Source organism: Cyclopterus lumpus, chromosome 17 (genome assembly GCF_009769545.1).
Source record: "Cyclopterus lumpus isolate fCycLum1 chromosome 17, fCycLum1.pri, whole genome shotgun sequence".
NCBI lineage: Eukaryota > Metazoa > Chordata > Actinopteri > Perciformes > Cyclopteridae > Cyclopterus > Cyclopterus lumpus.
The window spans coordinates 16,991,808-17,006,138 of NC_046982.1; the positions used below are offsets into that span (position 1 = coordinate 16,991,808).

Here is a 14,331-nt window from a genome sequence, read left to right on the forward strand (position 1 = left end):
ACAGTAAATAGAACAGTAAACAGTCTACGTTAGCTGAATAATATATACAATATACAATAATATGTACACACAGGCAGAATAAATATATATATATATATACACAAGAAGATTAATGCTTTCATTTATCATGACAAATGATTGTTTACAACTTCTTGACTGCATGTGATATTGCTGTCTGAGAGTGCCAGCCTGTGTCTCTGACTCTGTACCAGTGTGTGACTGCTCCTCTGTGTCATACTTCCCCGGCCTGTGAAGGAAACCACGCAATGACACAAAGAGTCACTTGATTTGGTTAGGTTTTGTGGCAACAGAATGACACATCTACGTCCGTTGACAAATTGTATATCAATGAAATAACTACATGAATAACACATATGATAGCATGTAAAGCAAATTAAATGTATTTCTATAAACCTATTTCTTCCTAAAATTTATTTGGTAATTGAAGTTAACTGGATGGTTGTAATGCATTATCATTACAGTAGAAGTCCAGAGTGAGAGTGTGCATCAGGACAACAGCAGGTGGAGCTACATAACTGACTTATTGCTGTGATGAGATTTTATGGACAGATCATTTGGCACAGATCTTTCTCTCAGTGGTCAAACATACTGAAATGTATAACATTGAGATCATACTTGTTTGAATAATAAAATGAGACTCAATCTACCACGGCGCTTCGGCAGATTTTTCTGAGTATTCAGTATGTGGGCAACCTTATCTGACGTCTGTCAAGTGTTGGCAGCTCATAGTGATGTGGATGTCTGGGCCCAATACAAATAATTATGGCCTGGTGAAAACAAAAGCAAATTAAAGCTGCGAGCAGCAATGAACGGGTCCTCGCTCATTCGTGCCAGTCGGGGGTGCCGGCGGGACACAATGAGATATCAAAAAACGGTTGACATATTGTAGGTGATCTGGCTTCAATTATGATGGAAAGAAATTTGTGTATGATTCGGACCCAGTGTGTAGGACAAATTGTGTTTTTTACAAAATTCAAAATGGCGGAAAATCTAAGTAGGCGGAGTTTAGGGGTCTGAGAGGCTTTTTTGTAGAGCAGGTGGAGATGGACATGTGTGAAAAATGTACAGCTTCTGATTTGGAAATAATGTAGGGGAAAGGTGTGCCCCACAAGCCATTTTTTCTTTTTGCTACACTTTTGCAACTGATTCATCTGAAGTTACCCTGAGAAGCATTCACATATCTTTCATGCATGTTTTCTGATACCATTAATGATACAAAACTGCTGCTGGACTGAGCAAGACTGTGGAAACTAAACTAAACCTGCATAAACAGTAACAAGTCCCAGCATGAGCGATATCACAGATATATCAAACAAAACAAAGGCATGCAGAGATCACTATGCCGGAGTCAGATGTGTTCTCCGGGGCTCTTTCTTTGTCTCAAACACACATTCAAACACACACAGTACTAGCTACCTCGATGCCTCAGCCGCTGCCCTACAGCAACAGCATATCACAGTACATCATCATTCTTCATTACATGACGCTTTTATCCAAAGCGACTTACAAGGGGTTGTATTCTCCTGATGTTGTACAGCATGTACCTACAGGAGCGTGTTGTTGTGGTAATGATGGCAGTCAGGGAGAGTTGACTGTCAAGTGTCACACCGAGGTTCCTGGCAGTCGGAGTCAGGGCCAACACTGAGTTGTAGGAAAAGTAGTTCAGTCTTGGCAGGGTTAATTTTCAGGTGGTGTGCGGACATACACTTAGAGATGTCAGTCAGACAGGCAGAGATTTGTGTTGCTACCTGTGTTCCAGATTGGGGAAACGAGAGGATCAGTTGGGTGTCATCGATGTAGCTATGGTAGGAGAAGCTATGCGAGCGAATTACAGAGCCGAGAGAGTTGGTGCAAAGAGAGAAGAGGAGAGGACCCAGGACTGGTGGTTCACTGTGTGTTAAGTAATAACAAAGGATCCACACATGCAAGCAAACCGCTTATGCAAACATGTGGAGTAGTGTGTGTTATTCGACCCACACTGGTACACACACTTGATGTAATACAGAAATATTTTTTTTCACTGGTTGTTTGGGTGAGAAAACTGGTGCTAACAGGAAATGAATTACCATAGGAACATGTTTGTTTGGGTATGTTGTTGGTTTGTGGCTTCGGCCTGAAATTGAAAGGTGGTGCATTTTGTTGCTACTTCCACACATAGAACTCACGTGTGCATATCTGGTGTTTATTTAATCCACCAGCTAATCTTTGTTAGTATGATACAACCCAGCGTATTCTTTACAAATCAGAGAGGGCGGTCCATGGTGAATTATTTATATCTCATTGAGGCAATTCTCAACACACTGAGCTGGTTGCCAGGGGTATCTGTGGTCCCCAGCTGTTGATCCCATTACCCCCAGGAAACCCCATACTGTCCAACCACTGTTCCCACTGCCACCCAGTATGACAACAAACCAAACCATTACATCTTTATACCTTTTTCCTTGCCCTTATCTCACCACGCCAACCATAGGTCCTGCCGCAGTCAGACAAACATCTGTAGGTTATAGGAATCAGAATCAGTGTCATTAGAAGTATTACTAATGCTATAAGGTCATTAACTAAATTAATATCAGCATTTATATCATATAAAACTGTACAGCATATAATGTTGTGGCAACAAGTTGTAGAGGGAATTACAGGAAACTGTCTGAAAAGAATTCATCAGGCTCAAATCAAGTTAAGTGGGTTCACATCCACTAATCTACTTCTTTTCTCCTTCACTTTGTCTACCCTGTCTTTGTTTGTGATTCTTAAAGAGAGCCACTACGAACTCACCTATCAAAAGACTGCCTGACTCAACTCTAAGCAAACATTTGGCTCTATTGCAAAAACATTTGTTGTAGAGCCTGTAAAGAACACAGCAACAATCATTGTGCTGCCTGTGTTTATGTATGGTCACACACAACCTCCACATCTGATCTTGTAACCTGCCAGACTATGGCACGACACGCCCCCACTACCTGCTTTTCTTCCCCCCCCCCCCTCTTTCTTTCAAAGTACAAGGGTAGCATGAGCAAGAACAGAGTGCTTGCAGCCAGCAGCCCAGGACCGGTTGAAACCTGTATGGGTTGCAACTGAGGAGACACTTCCTCCACCCAGTGCATCATCAACCAAATCCAGAAAGAGCTGGAAATGATGCATGGCTTCAGCACACAGGGTCCTATTGACTGTTGAGTTTCTCAATACTAATAATACAGATAGATAGATAGATAGATAGATAGATAGATATATAGATAGATAGATAGATAGATAGATAGATAGATAGATAGATAGATAGATAGATAGATAGATAGATAGATAGATAGATAGATAGATAGATAGATAGATAGATAGATAGATAGATAGATAATTATATAAAGAGGATATAGAGGATATAGATAGACATACAAATAAAATTAACAATGTTGCACATGCTAATAACATTTAGTTGTACTGTAACAAACACAAGGCATCGTGTCAAATACGTGGCATGTGTACAAAAGGCAAATTCGTGAATTCCTAATTAGTCAGCAAAGTTATTTCAACACCACGATGCATGTGGTGTCTGGTACACTGAAACAAAGAGGGAGAAGCTTGTGCTGCGTTCATGTAACACTAGGAAGAAGGTAGACACGAGAGCTCCGTTTTCAGTTGGCATTTCTGCCACGCTCATTTTTTAAAGCATTCTCCTCGTGTTTTTAGTCTGAAACACATCTTGTTCTTTTTTTCTCCAGTCGCTGAATACTTAATTTACTGATATTATGAGCATATACGCGTAGCCTAGCTTACTGTAACGCTACCACAGTAAGTGTAACCCCACTGGTGACCCCGTCGTCTATTCCATAATTTGGTCCCATAACTCTACGTTCGTCTTTGTGAAAAGCAGTCTCTTCTTCACGGCCATTTTAATGGTCTCATATATGTGTACTTTTTGTTCTGGGGGAAAAAAACGAACAATATATCGATTTTTCCTCTCCGGGTTGCGTAAGTGCGTATGTGACTGAGCGTCGGCCTGCGGAGCGCTTGAGTCACTGCGCGGCTAATAATGTGGGTAAAATGCGTACTTTCAGCCCATTTCAGCTCAGCCGTTGGACGTGTCGCTCTGTCTGTTTCACCTTTTCCCATAGGACTTGAATGCAACATCAGATAAGCTAGCAGGCCGTGTCTTCGGGATGTTGGCGTAACGTCGTCCTCCAATGAGAAGCATCCATAACACCCACAACAGCGGTCCGTACGGCTCCATATTGGATCTGCCTTTTCTTAGAAATACATTGAACTGGATGTCTTTCTGCGCATATTGTCAAACATACAGCCAGGCAGCCGGCTCTGCTTCCCGGGGCTCAGGTATGAGGGATGTAGACGACAATAGGCGCTGTCACGAACAAATGTTCTTCGGGGCTTTGTTTTACTCAGCGGCGTCATTCAGACCGTTTTTTAACGGGTCTGAGAAATCAGGTTAGAGGCGCACCTGACGAGCGGAGCGAAAAGTGGCATGCAGGCTGAGGAAGAAATAATTGGATTGAGATAACGCCGCACAGGCAGTAAGTATAGTTCCCTTAACTATGTTTTCAATGTATACTTTAAACTAACGATATCCCTTTTTTTATTAATAATCAATAACCGGGCTGATACTGTTTCTCCCCGCGTGGCCGAGCAGATAATGATTTCCAGATAAGAACCCGGTTACCTGGTGTGAATGTTTAACACCGTGGAGATATGCTCATTCTCAATTTGCACATGTTCACCGGGTAACTTACTGCCGAAGAACTCCTCACGTGAGGGGAAAAAAGCGGTTCATCACCCAACTACAGACGTGTCTTATTTCCTCTGTGCTTGAAGTAGAAACATAGAAGGGCCAGCACTTCCCTTATGCACATGGTGGCGTGTCTATCGGCCGGCATCAGCAACCTCTTGCTACTTATTCCTATCTATTTATTATTTAATTGAGCATGTTATACTGTGTCTGTCAATCAGTTGGGATGTTATGGTTATTAGTATACTTGGGCTTTACATCTTTTATGGTCGGCCAAAAATACTCCTATAATATTCTAACTGAAACTATATAGGGTTATTGTGTTGTATTTGTATATTTACCCATGGTGTTAATACTTAAAGTGCTTCCCTGTGTTATTTGTAGCCTGTAGTATCGCTCTGTGATCGATATATTATAGGATGCGTACAGCCATGCGTTCAACTTCAGCCCGAGCGGTTCATTTAGGGCTTATAGCGGTGTCAAATTCAGGATGGTCGGACATATGATGCAGCAGGATAAAGAGATACATTCTGAATTTCTATGGTAAATAATAGGCACTAAATATTGTTTTTCGGGGTCCTCCCACTACTTGCAATTGTACATCATTTTGGAACAGTAATAGTATTATATATAACACTCCAAAAGCTTAAAGACAAACAATAATTATGTTATTATTGTACATAATATCATTAAACATTTAATTAGTTATATGAAGAAGGCATGAAAACAGTACTGGCAGCTTGAGAGAAGTGCCGGTGCACGAGAAAAAAGTCACGGTGTGCACAGTGCCGTAACGGAAACACATGAGGCCCCCCTGCAGAATAACCCTGAGAGGGCCCCCCTCCCTCCCCCCCATATGTAAGGGATAATGTATTGTCCGGCGGTCATTATCCAAAGATAAACGAACAGGACCCAAGCTTTTCTTTTGAGGGAAATTTATTCAATCAGAAAAAACAGCTCAAACAGAGAACAAATGTATTCCAACAGAAACAAAACATATGCTAGGGCCTATCAAACAGCTCAAACAGAACATATGTTACAACAACATAACAAATATGCCTACATAGTCGATACACCGGTAGGCTACTTTCTACAGGTTTGAATTTGAATACACATGTGCGCGTCTTTTAGCAAATCTGTGTGCAAAGTCTTTAACCACGCTCTTTACATCTAAACTGCGCTCACGTTTATTCTCTATGCTAAGGATGGCCACACCTGACAGCCTCTCTTGTGACATGGAGCTTCTGAGATATGTTTTGATCAGTTTTAGCTTGGAAAATGACCTTTCTTACTTAACGGTTACTTGTATTATTTTGTACAGAGCCGTTGTCTTCTCAAAAGGGTTGCAGTGTTGGACAACGTGAAATGAAGTTAAACAACGATGTGGTTGTGGAGATAATTAAGGAAACGTGTCCGATAATGGGCGCAGGGGGTATAGTGAGAGCATAGGTTTAATAAGGTTAATGTATTTTCAAGCACAACACATAGAGAGAGCATTACAGCTGTCAAAGTATAACGTTAGCTACGTGGTAATGTTAGCTATAGCAAACAGTACAATACCCGTCTCTTCTGGCAGATGAGTGCATCCTTCACCAGCTGGTCGAAAAAGACTTGTAATGTTGGGAAGTTTGGCATTTCCTCATAGTTCTCCCAGAATACACCGCGGCCCAACAATAACACCAGTCCGCGTAGCAGGAGACCCTAGTGGTTGCCTGTTACGATTGCCTTTACAACTATTATTCAAAACTTATAAAGCCAGTTTAAAATACTTTTTTTATTGTGTAGCTTTATATGAGAGAGACAACTTTGAGGGATATCTTAATGTTATTACGTAATGTAATATTATTTATTTATTACATTATTCGGCCCAGATTCGGCAGCCGATAAACCGGTTGCCATGTCTCACACAGAATCTGCCCATGTCCGTAACAGCTACACCTGGGCCAGACATGGCAACAGTGAAATGTGCCAAAGGTGGCTCACATTTGGCCGCATCGAGCCGGAACACAGCCGAGTCAGTCGACACTTAGCCGCAATACGGCCGAGTGCGCTGGCTAGTGTTGGATTAAAAAAAAAAATTGCCATGCGATGCCCCCTGTCACTGCGAGGCCCCCCCGCAGTGCAGGGGCTGCGGGGGTGATCTCTACGGGCCTGGGTGTGCACAAGAGTAAAATGTTAAAGTGCCGGTCTATTTCGAGAACTGCCTCTAGTGTTAAAATAGTCTACCCAACAATAAATGAATAAAAAATAAGCAATCTCGCCTGTTTTCCGCTTGCCCAGTCTGGGACCAATTTCCTTGCTGTCTGGAGCCCAGACCTGGCTTTAACTTAGTTTACACTAAATTGTTGCCATCCTAAAACTCATTAATTTATCTTAATGAAATAATACTTAACAGGTAGTACAGTGGGTACTATCACATGGTGTTGTCAGTTTGATTCAGTCTGTACAAGGCAGCATTGTGGAGGAAGGGGACTGTTCTGCTCCTGCCCCCCCACCCCCACACACACTAAGCCTCTTTTTTTTCACAGGCTGTTTAGATGTGTTGCCTCTGCTAAGTGAGAAGAGACTGGGGGAGGGTTGGTCGTTACACCCCACTGTGGAGCCCCTATCAACTTTGTCACTGTTGCCATACACAAACATCACCTGCGCTGCTGCATTCTCCAGATAGATCATTAAGCTAGTCCATAATCATTCAGCCATCATTCATTTAATAATTCTCTCCCGTGGCATGTCAAGATGCCTTCTGTGAAAAAGACATTAATTGAATGTCATAGTAGAGGAAAACACCAGTATAACCCCGGCTTTACAGTGACCACCATGTGTGCTGCTCTATATAGTGTGACCATGACAGATGGCTTTCTCGTCACAGTGAAAGAAGGAATGCCTTTTAAGTTTAAGTTTAACTGACTTTGTATAGCCCAGCAGTAATAAGATGGGGCAATACATGTGAGGACAAACAATGTATTTTTTTAGGCTTATGTTGATATTTGATTAATAAATCAGACATTTTCTGGTAAATTTGGTCAAAAACAATGAACAAGTTAGCTGTCTGAAATTCTACATTTGCAGAATAAAAATTGCATTGAAAGACCTTTGTAACCTTTTGCCGATGATTGAGACCCCCATGAATAATGTGCAGGAGCCATTTGCTCCTCCGCATATTAAATGCTTGTTCGTGGCTGATGGATCTCAGTGATGAACTGAAACTTAACTGATCTGAAATAAAGTTATTTTTAGGTGTGAGAAAGAAGTTCAAGATATCAATATATTATGATTTATACACAGGCAAACCTATTGGCCATAAATGTATGATCTCTTACTGCTGGCTTTTAAAGATAACGCCTCTGGGAGTCACCAACTGTTAGCATGTCCCATAACCTTTAAGGGCGTCACCCCCAAATTTCTGCAAATTATAGTGTGACTTTTTTACAAGTACGTACAAGTTAAACGCTTTCGGTTACTACCAATTGAAGCATCTAACATAGTTTATTAAAAGAAAGATGGAGTTTGACGTTATATATTTTTATATTACTTCTTTTATATAAAGTAAAAAGTAGATCTTCTTGCATGCAATGTTCAGAACTACCTCCTTTTTGGAGTGCGGTTCAATGGGGCATCTGCCTCAGCGCATAGTACAGTATGAAATATTGAACATGTGTTGCAGAACTATTTCAGTGCAGGACAGACCATTTACTTATTCCTAGAATCACATGAATCATTGTGTTTTGTGTGGATTAGAAGCAGTAAATAGATGAAAGATGATACAAGTAAACTCCACTTCCACTAAATTAGAAAACTCTGATTCCCTAAATGAAACCCATAAGTGCCAAACGTCTAAGTGAGTCAGGGCAGTTGGTAGAGTGTTCCAGTAACAACATGTAAACAATAAGTCTGGATTCAGCACAATCTGGACCGTGTGCTTAAACATCATTCAAACAATGCTGAATGAAACTACACTGTAAAGAGTTGAATGTAGCACACCAAGATGAACTGATGGAGAACACTAACACTCAGCGGTGCCGTCACAGTTACACATTCACACCTTGTACAGCTGGTGGTTTCAAATGTGTTTCTAGCTTTCCACTTTTGGCAACCTGCTTTGGATTTGACCAAGAAAGCTCGAACTCCTTGTGTAGGTTTGGGCTCTAGAAACTCATGTTATTTTTTTATTTTTTTTATTTTTTTTTCCGAGAAGATCACTGGAAGTGAAAGGGCAGCAATTACTTTCCTTGTATTTTTCTATTCCTCTATTGTCTTCATTGCCTATATGGCATGGTCTCCTTTGCCTCCTGTATTTCTGAAATGTTTACTTGTATTGACGTTATGTTTTGCCTTGCTTCTTTCTATGTAGAGCACTTTGTAAACCCTGTTTTTAAAGTTGCTATATTTGGTTTATAATGATAGATAAGCAGCAATTTCACCTCACATTGATGAAACTGGGACAAGAGCATGTTCCACGAGTGGAATATCAACATAGTCGCCACTTAATTTTCTGTTGATCAACTTATTGATTAATCAAATCTAATTTGTAAGACTTTTTCTTACATACTAACATTTAACAGACTCTCCTCTCTCTGTTGCAGTGATGTTCACACTCACTGAGGTTGCGTCCCTGAATGACATCCAGCCAACGTACCGCATCCTGAAGCCATGGTGGGACGTCTTCATGGACTACCTGGGGCTGGTCATGCTCATGCTGGCCATATTCGCCATGACCATGCAGATCACCAAGGACCAGGTGGCCTGCCTTCCGTGTCTGGAGGACCCGGAGGACCCCTCGGGAGCTAAGCCTGACTCGTTCACGCAGCAGAGCGCACAGAAAGCAGCTTCACCAGCAGCCACCGTGGCAACCGCCATGCCCCTCGTCACTAAGGACTTACCGGACGAAGTTGTCCACGAGATCCATGTCACGCACCAACACACTGCTGTAGCTGCAGGGAAATATTCCAATCAACCAGAACCGACAGGGGTCAGGACCAACCTGGACTTTCAACAATATATCTTCATCAACCAAATATGTTACCATGTTGCCTTGCCCTGGTATTCCAAGTACTTTCCTTACCTCACACTCATCCACACCATTGTTCTCATGGTCAGTAGCAATTTCTGGTTCAAATACCCCAAAACGAGCTCAAAGATTGAGCATTTTGTCTCGATTCTAGGTAGATGCTTTGAGTCTCCCTGGACTACGAAGGCTTTGTCTGAAACAGCTTGTGAGGACTCCGAGGAGAACAAACAGCGGTTGACCGGCACCTCCACTGCACCGAAGCAGGTATCTTTAGAGGGGAAGGATGACGGGACAAATGTCAACTCATCCACACCCATGCTCGGGGTAAAGTTCTCTGCAGATAAGCCCATCGCAGAGGTACCAAGTAGTATGACAATCCTGGACAAGAAAGATGGGGAGCAGGCCAAAGCCTTGTTTGAGAAAGTACGAAAATTCAGAGCTCACGTGGAGGACAGTGATTTCATCTACAAGCTTTATGTAGCACAGACTGTTGTCAAAACTGTCAAGTTTATTTTGATACTATCCTACACTTCAACCTTTTTGGCTAAAATACATTTTAAGCATGATTGTGAACCTGATATCAAACAGTTAACAGGGTACAGAAAGTTCTTCTGTACGCACAACATGGCTTTCATGCTGAACAAGCTGCTTATTAGCTACATGGCTTTGATTTTGATCTACGGGATGGCTTGCTTGTACTCTCTCTTCTGGGTGTTTCGACGACCACTGAAAGAGTACTCATTCGAGAAAGTCCGGGAGGAGAGCAGCTTTAGTGACATTCCTGATGTCAAAAATGACTTTGCATTCCTCTTACACATGGTTGACCAGTATGACCAACTCTATTCCAAACGCTTTGGTGTCTTCTTGTCCGAGGTCAGTGAAAACAAGCTTAGGGAGATCAGCCTCAATCACGAGTGGACCTTTGAAAAACTCAGGCAGCTTGTGACCCGTAACGCACTGGACCAGCAGGAGCTGCATCTTTTCATGCTCTCTGGTCTTCCGAATGCGGTGTTTGACCTCACAGACTTGGAAGTGCTGAAACTGGAGCTGATTCCTGAGGTGAGGTTTTCAGCAAAGGTCTCCCAAATGACCAGCCTGCTGGAGCTGCATCTCTGCCACTGTCCGGCCAAAGTAGAGCAAACAGGGTTTGCTTTCCTCCGTGACCATCTTCGCTGCCTTCATGTCAAGTTCACTGATGTTGCTGAGATCCCAGCATGGGTGTATTTGCTGAGGAGTTTAAGGGAACTTAACCTGATCGGCAACTTGAGCTCTGAGAATAACAAAATGATTGGTCTGGAGTCCATGCGAGATTTGAGGCATTTAAAGACATTATGCTTGAAGAGCAACCTCACAAAAATGCCGACAAACATCACAGAGCTGTCACCACATCTGATAAAGCTCATAGTGCACAATGATGGTACAAAACTGATGGTACTAAATAGTCTGAAAAAAATGACAAATCTAATTGAACTGGAGCTGCACACCTGCGAACTGGAGAGGATTCCCCACGCCATTTTCAGCTTGACCAACTTGCAGGAACTCGACCTGAAATCGAACAACATCCGAACTATAGAGGAGATCATCAGCTTCCAGCATCTCAAGAGGCTGACGGTTCTTAAACTGTGGCACAACAAAATCATCACCATCCCATCCTCCATTGGCCAGGTCAAGTCTCTGGAGGCTCTCCACCTCTCTCACAATAAACTGGAGACCCTGCCTCCGGCCTTGTTCACTCTACCCAAACTGCGGCACTTGGACGTGGGCCACAACTCCATCGCGGTGCTCCCTCCAGATGTGGGTCTCCTCCACAATCTGCAGCACTTGGCCATCAACTCCAACAAGCTGGAGGTGCTGCCAAAGCCTCTGTTCAGATGCTCCAAGCTCAAGACGCTGTGTCTGGGGAACAATGCGCTCACCGTGCTGCCAGAGATTGTGGGCCAACTGGTCCAGCTCACTCAGCTGGAGCTGAGAGGAAACTGTCTGGACAGACTGCCCGCCCAGCTGGGAAACTGCCGCCTGCTGCGCAAAAGCGGCGTGGTTGTGGAGGACCATCTCTTTGACGCACTGCCTGTGGAAGTTAAGGAGAACTTCAGCCGAGAGACCAACTTTACGAGTGGCTTATAGCACAAAAACTACGACTCGTGGTTCATGAGTTCATGACAAGCCTGTGTAACAGATGTAAGAGTAGACTCTTTATTATTATTATTATTATTATTATAAGATCCATAAAAATGAATGCATTTTCTTGATTATTTTAATGAGTTGTCTAAGTTGCTTTTGTATTAGAAATGGTACAGATAGTTTTACTTGTTGCTGAGTATGTAATTCAGCAACCTTTTGGCATTTAGGCTTTTCATAGCTTTGAGTAATGAAACATTATACATCTAGCTTCTCTATGTAATACTCTATAGACCAAAACTGTTTTCTCCAATGGCACAGTATGTAGATTTATCATTATTGTTTGTACTCAGGTATAATTGTAACCATGGGGAACAATCTTTTTGCCTTAACTGCTGCTTTTCTTTTCTTTCTTTTTTTACAGTGAGGGCTTTCACAAACAAAAGGCCAAAAATGAATATTTCTTTGTTTTCTTGTCAGTTTTTCATACATACACTATCCACAGAGTGATTTCTATATGTTTTAGAAGAGGACACAATGCAACACCTTTTTTCTCAGTAACTTTAACCTTTATTTGAATCATGTAACCTTTATCTTTCTCAAAGTCTTGTAGCCAAAGGAATACATTTAGAGTTGAAAACTCAGGTGGAGGCTAAGCACCAGAAACTAACCTTTACCTTCCTGTTGTAGAGATTGTATACTAAGGCCTTTAGTAATTCATTTGCACATTGAAAACCTATTGATTTAAAGATCGGTGAATGTCCTTTGTGATAACATGTCCCTAGACCAACGTGAGCTGATAAAAGGGAACTCTTTTTAATCATGATTTGAAATTTTAAATGTGTAATAAAACCGGTAGGACTAATTATTTAACATGTCAGAATTGAACAATGACGACATCTGCCTTCATTCTTCTCAATGTATTTCTATGTAGGCTTATATATACAGTATGTGTTCTCCAGAGCTGCTGTACCACCTTTGTGATCCTATGCTCAAAGTTCACAGCTTTATGGCACAATAAAACACGATTTTAGATGAATGTCTAATCATTATTCATGTACTTCAGACGCACTCCACAAAACACTTGAGAATCGCATACTTTTTATTTTTACTTCGGTACATACCGCAGATGGCACCCTTTCACCCTCTTGCTCATTTATCTGCTGCACTGAGGATTGTGGGTCAGAATAGCCAGAAAAGCATGCTGGCATGCGAACTGCAAAATGTGACTGGATAGAGAAAGACATACCGATATTTTTTGCATTAGGCATTTGACATACTATGTATTGGGACATACTAAATCTTTTACTGGCATATTAAATAATATGGTATGGTTATTGGAACACACAGTATGCTGCAATGAGAAAGGGAAGTGAATTCATCAGATACATTTTTATAATAGCAGGAAATACACATGTGGATCTAATAACATTAGGGAGCCCTCTGTTACAGAAATTATTGCAATGCAGCAATTACTCGTCTTATTAGTCACACTTGTGTTTGATAAGTCAAAATGTGGAAAGGTGGTGGCCCAGTGCCAATTTCCACCCTCAGGGATGGTTTAGGGCTGTCCCACTGTCAGATTGTTGAGGGTCTGAGTCTCCAGCAGACATTGTGAGTCCTTTATGGACCCTTTATGTAAGTCTGTAGGGGAATTACCCACAATTCATAGCAATGTGACGTTAAACAAGCAGTTGCCAGTGGAAGCGTGGAGATGTACAAAAAAAAGGTAAACAAAGAGGAGGACACATGAGTGTTCAGCCTGAAATATTACCCTTACACAACATTATAGATTAAAGATGGAACATAAAAACAAATAAAATCATATATATATATATACACAGATTTATTCACCAAACATTTAATTTAGTCACTGAAGCTGTTTTGACCAATACGAGTAAATAGATAATTTGAAATGACCTCGTAAGGAAAGAGCCTGGAATACCCACAATTATACACAATATTTTTTAACGTTGTCATAGTAACGTGATATGTTGCAGCAAAGTGCTGTCCCATTCGTATATATACACCATGTCATCCCCTGACAGCCTCTCACACCATTTAACAGGCGACGTCAGTAAGTCCCTGAGGGTTTGGGCCATGCTCATCACAAGTTACACTCTTACAAATAGGAGTCTTTGCTCATGGCCCCTTACAAGGCAGACCAAGGCCCCTGAGCCATTAGTCATCAAGAGACAGACAGTGAACAAGGTGACACTGACCTCAGTGACTCACAAGGAAGACGATGATCCCAACCTGCTAACTCTACAGTGAGACAACAAGCTGTTTAAACTCAAGCAAATGATTCTACCGGATGCGTTTCCAGTTCCCTGAAGCTGTTGTCTTTGTCTTGAGATATCTTTAAGTTTATTAGGCTTAACCCACATAATCCATAATCTTTTTCACCTGATGTATAATGTTAATATGATGAAGATAGATGTCTTGTGTTCAT

At 41.7% G+C, this 14,331-nt stretch overlaps 1 protein-coding gene across 3 annotated transcripts; it reads left to right on the forward strand.

Moving 5' to 3' along the window:
- The first annotated feature begins 4,002 nt into the window (after positions 1-4,002).
- Positions 4,003-12,918, forward strand: lrrc8da (leucine rich repeat containing 8 VRAC subunit Da). Of its 3 annotated transcripts, none has more exons than XM_034555603.1 (2): positions 4,003-4,541; positions 9,316-12,918. In XM_034555603.1, the coding sequence occupies exon 2, from the start codon at positions 9,339-9,341 to the stop codon at positions 11,883-11,885; it is 2,547 nt and encodes an 848-aa protein (XP_034411494.1). In that variant the 5' UTR covers positions 4,003-4,541; positions 9,316-9,338; the 3' UTR covers positions 11,886-12,918. The 3 variants fall into 3 exon arrangements, with proteins under 3 accessions (XP_034411494.1, XP_034411492.1, XP_034411495.1); XM_034555601.1 differs by having other exon boundaries at positions 4,008-4,541; positions 9,337-12,918; XM_034555604.1 differs by lacking the exon at positions 4,003-4,541 and having other exon boundaries at positions 9,650-9,845; positions 9,916-12,918.
- The last annotated feature ends 1,413 nt before the right edge of the window (positions 12,919-14,331 follow it).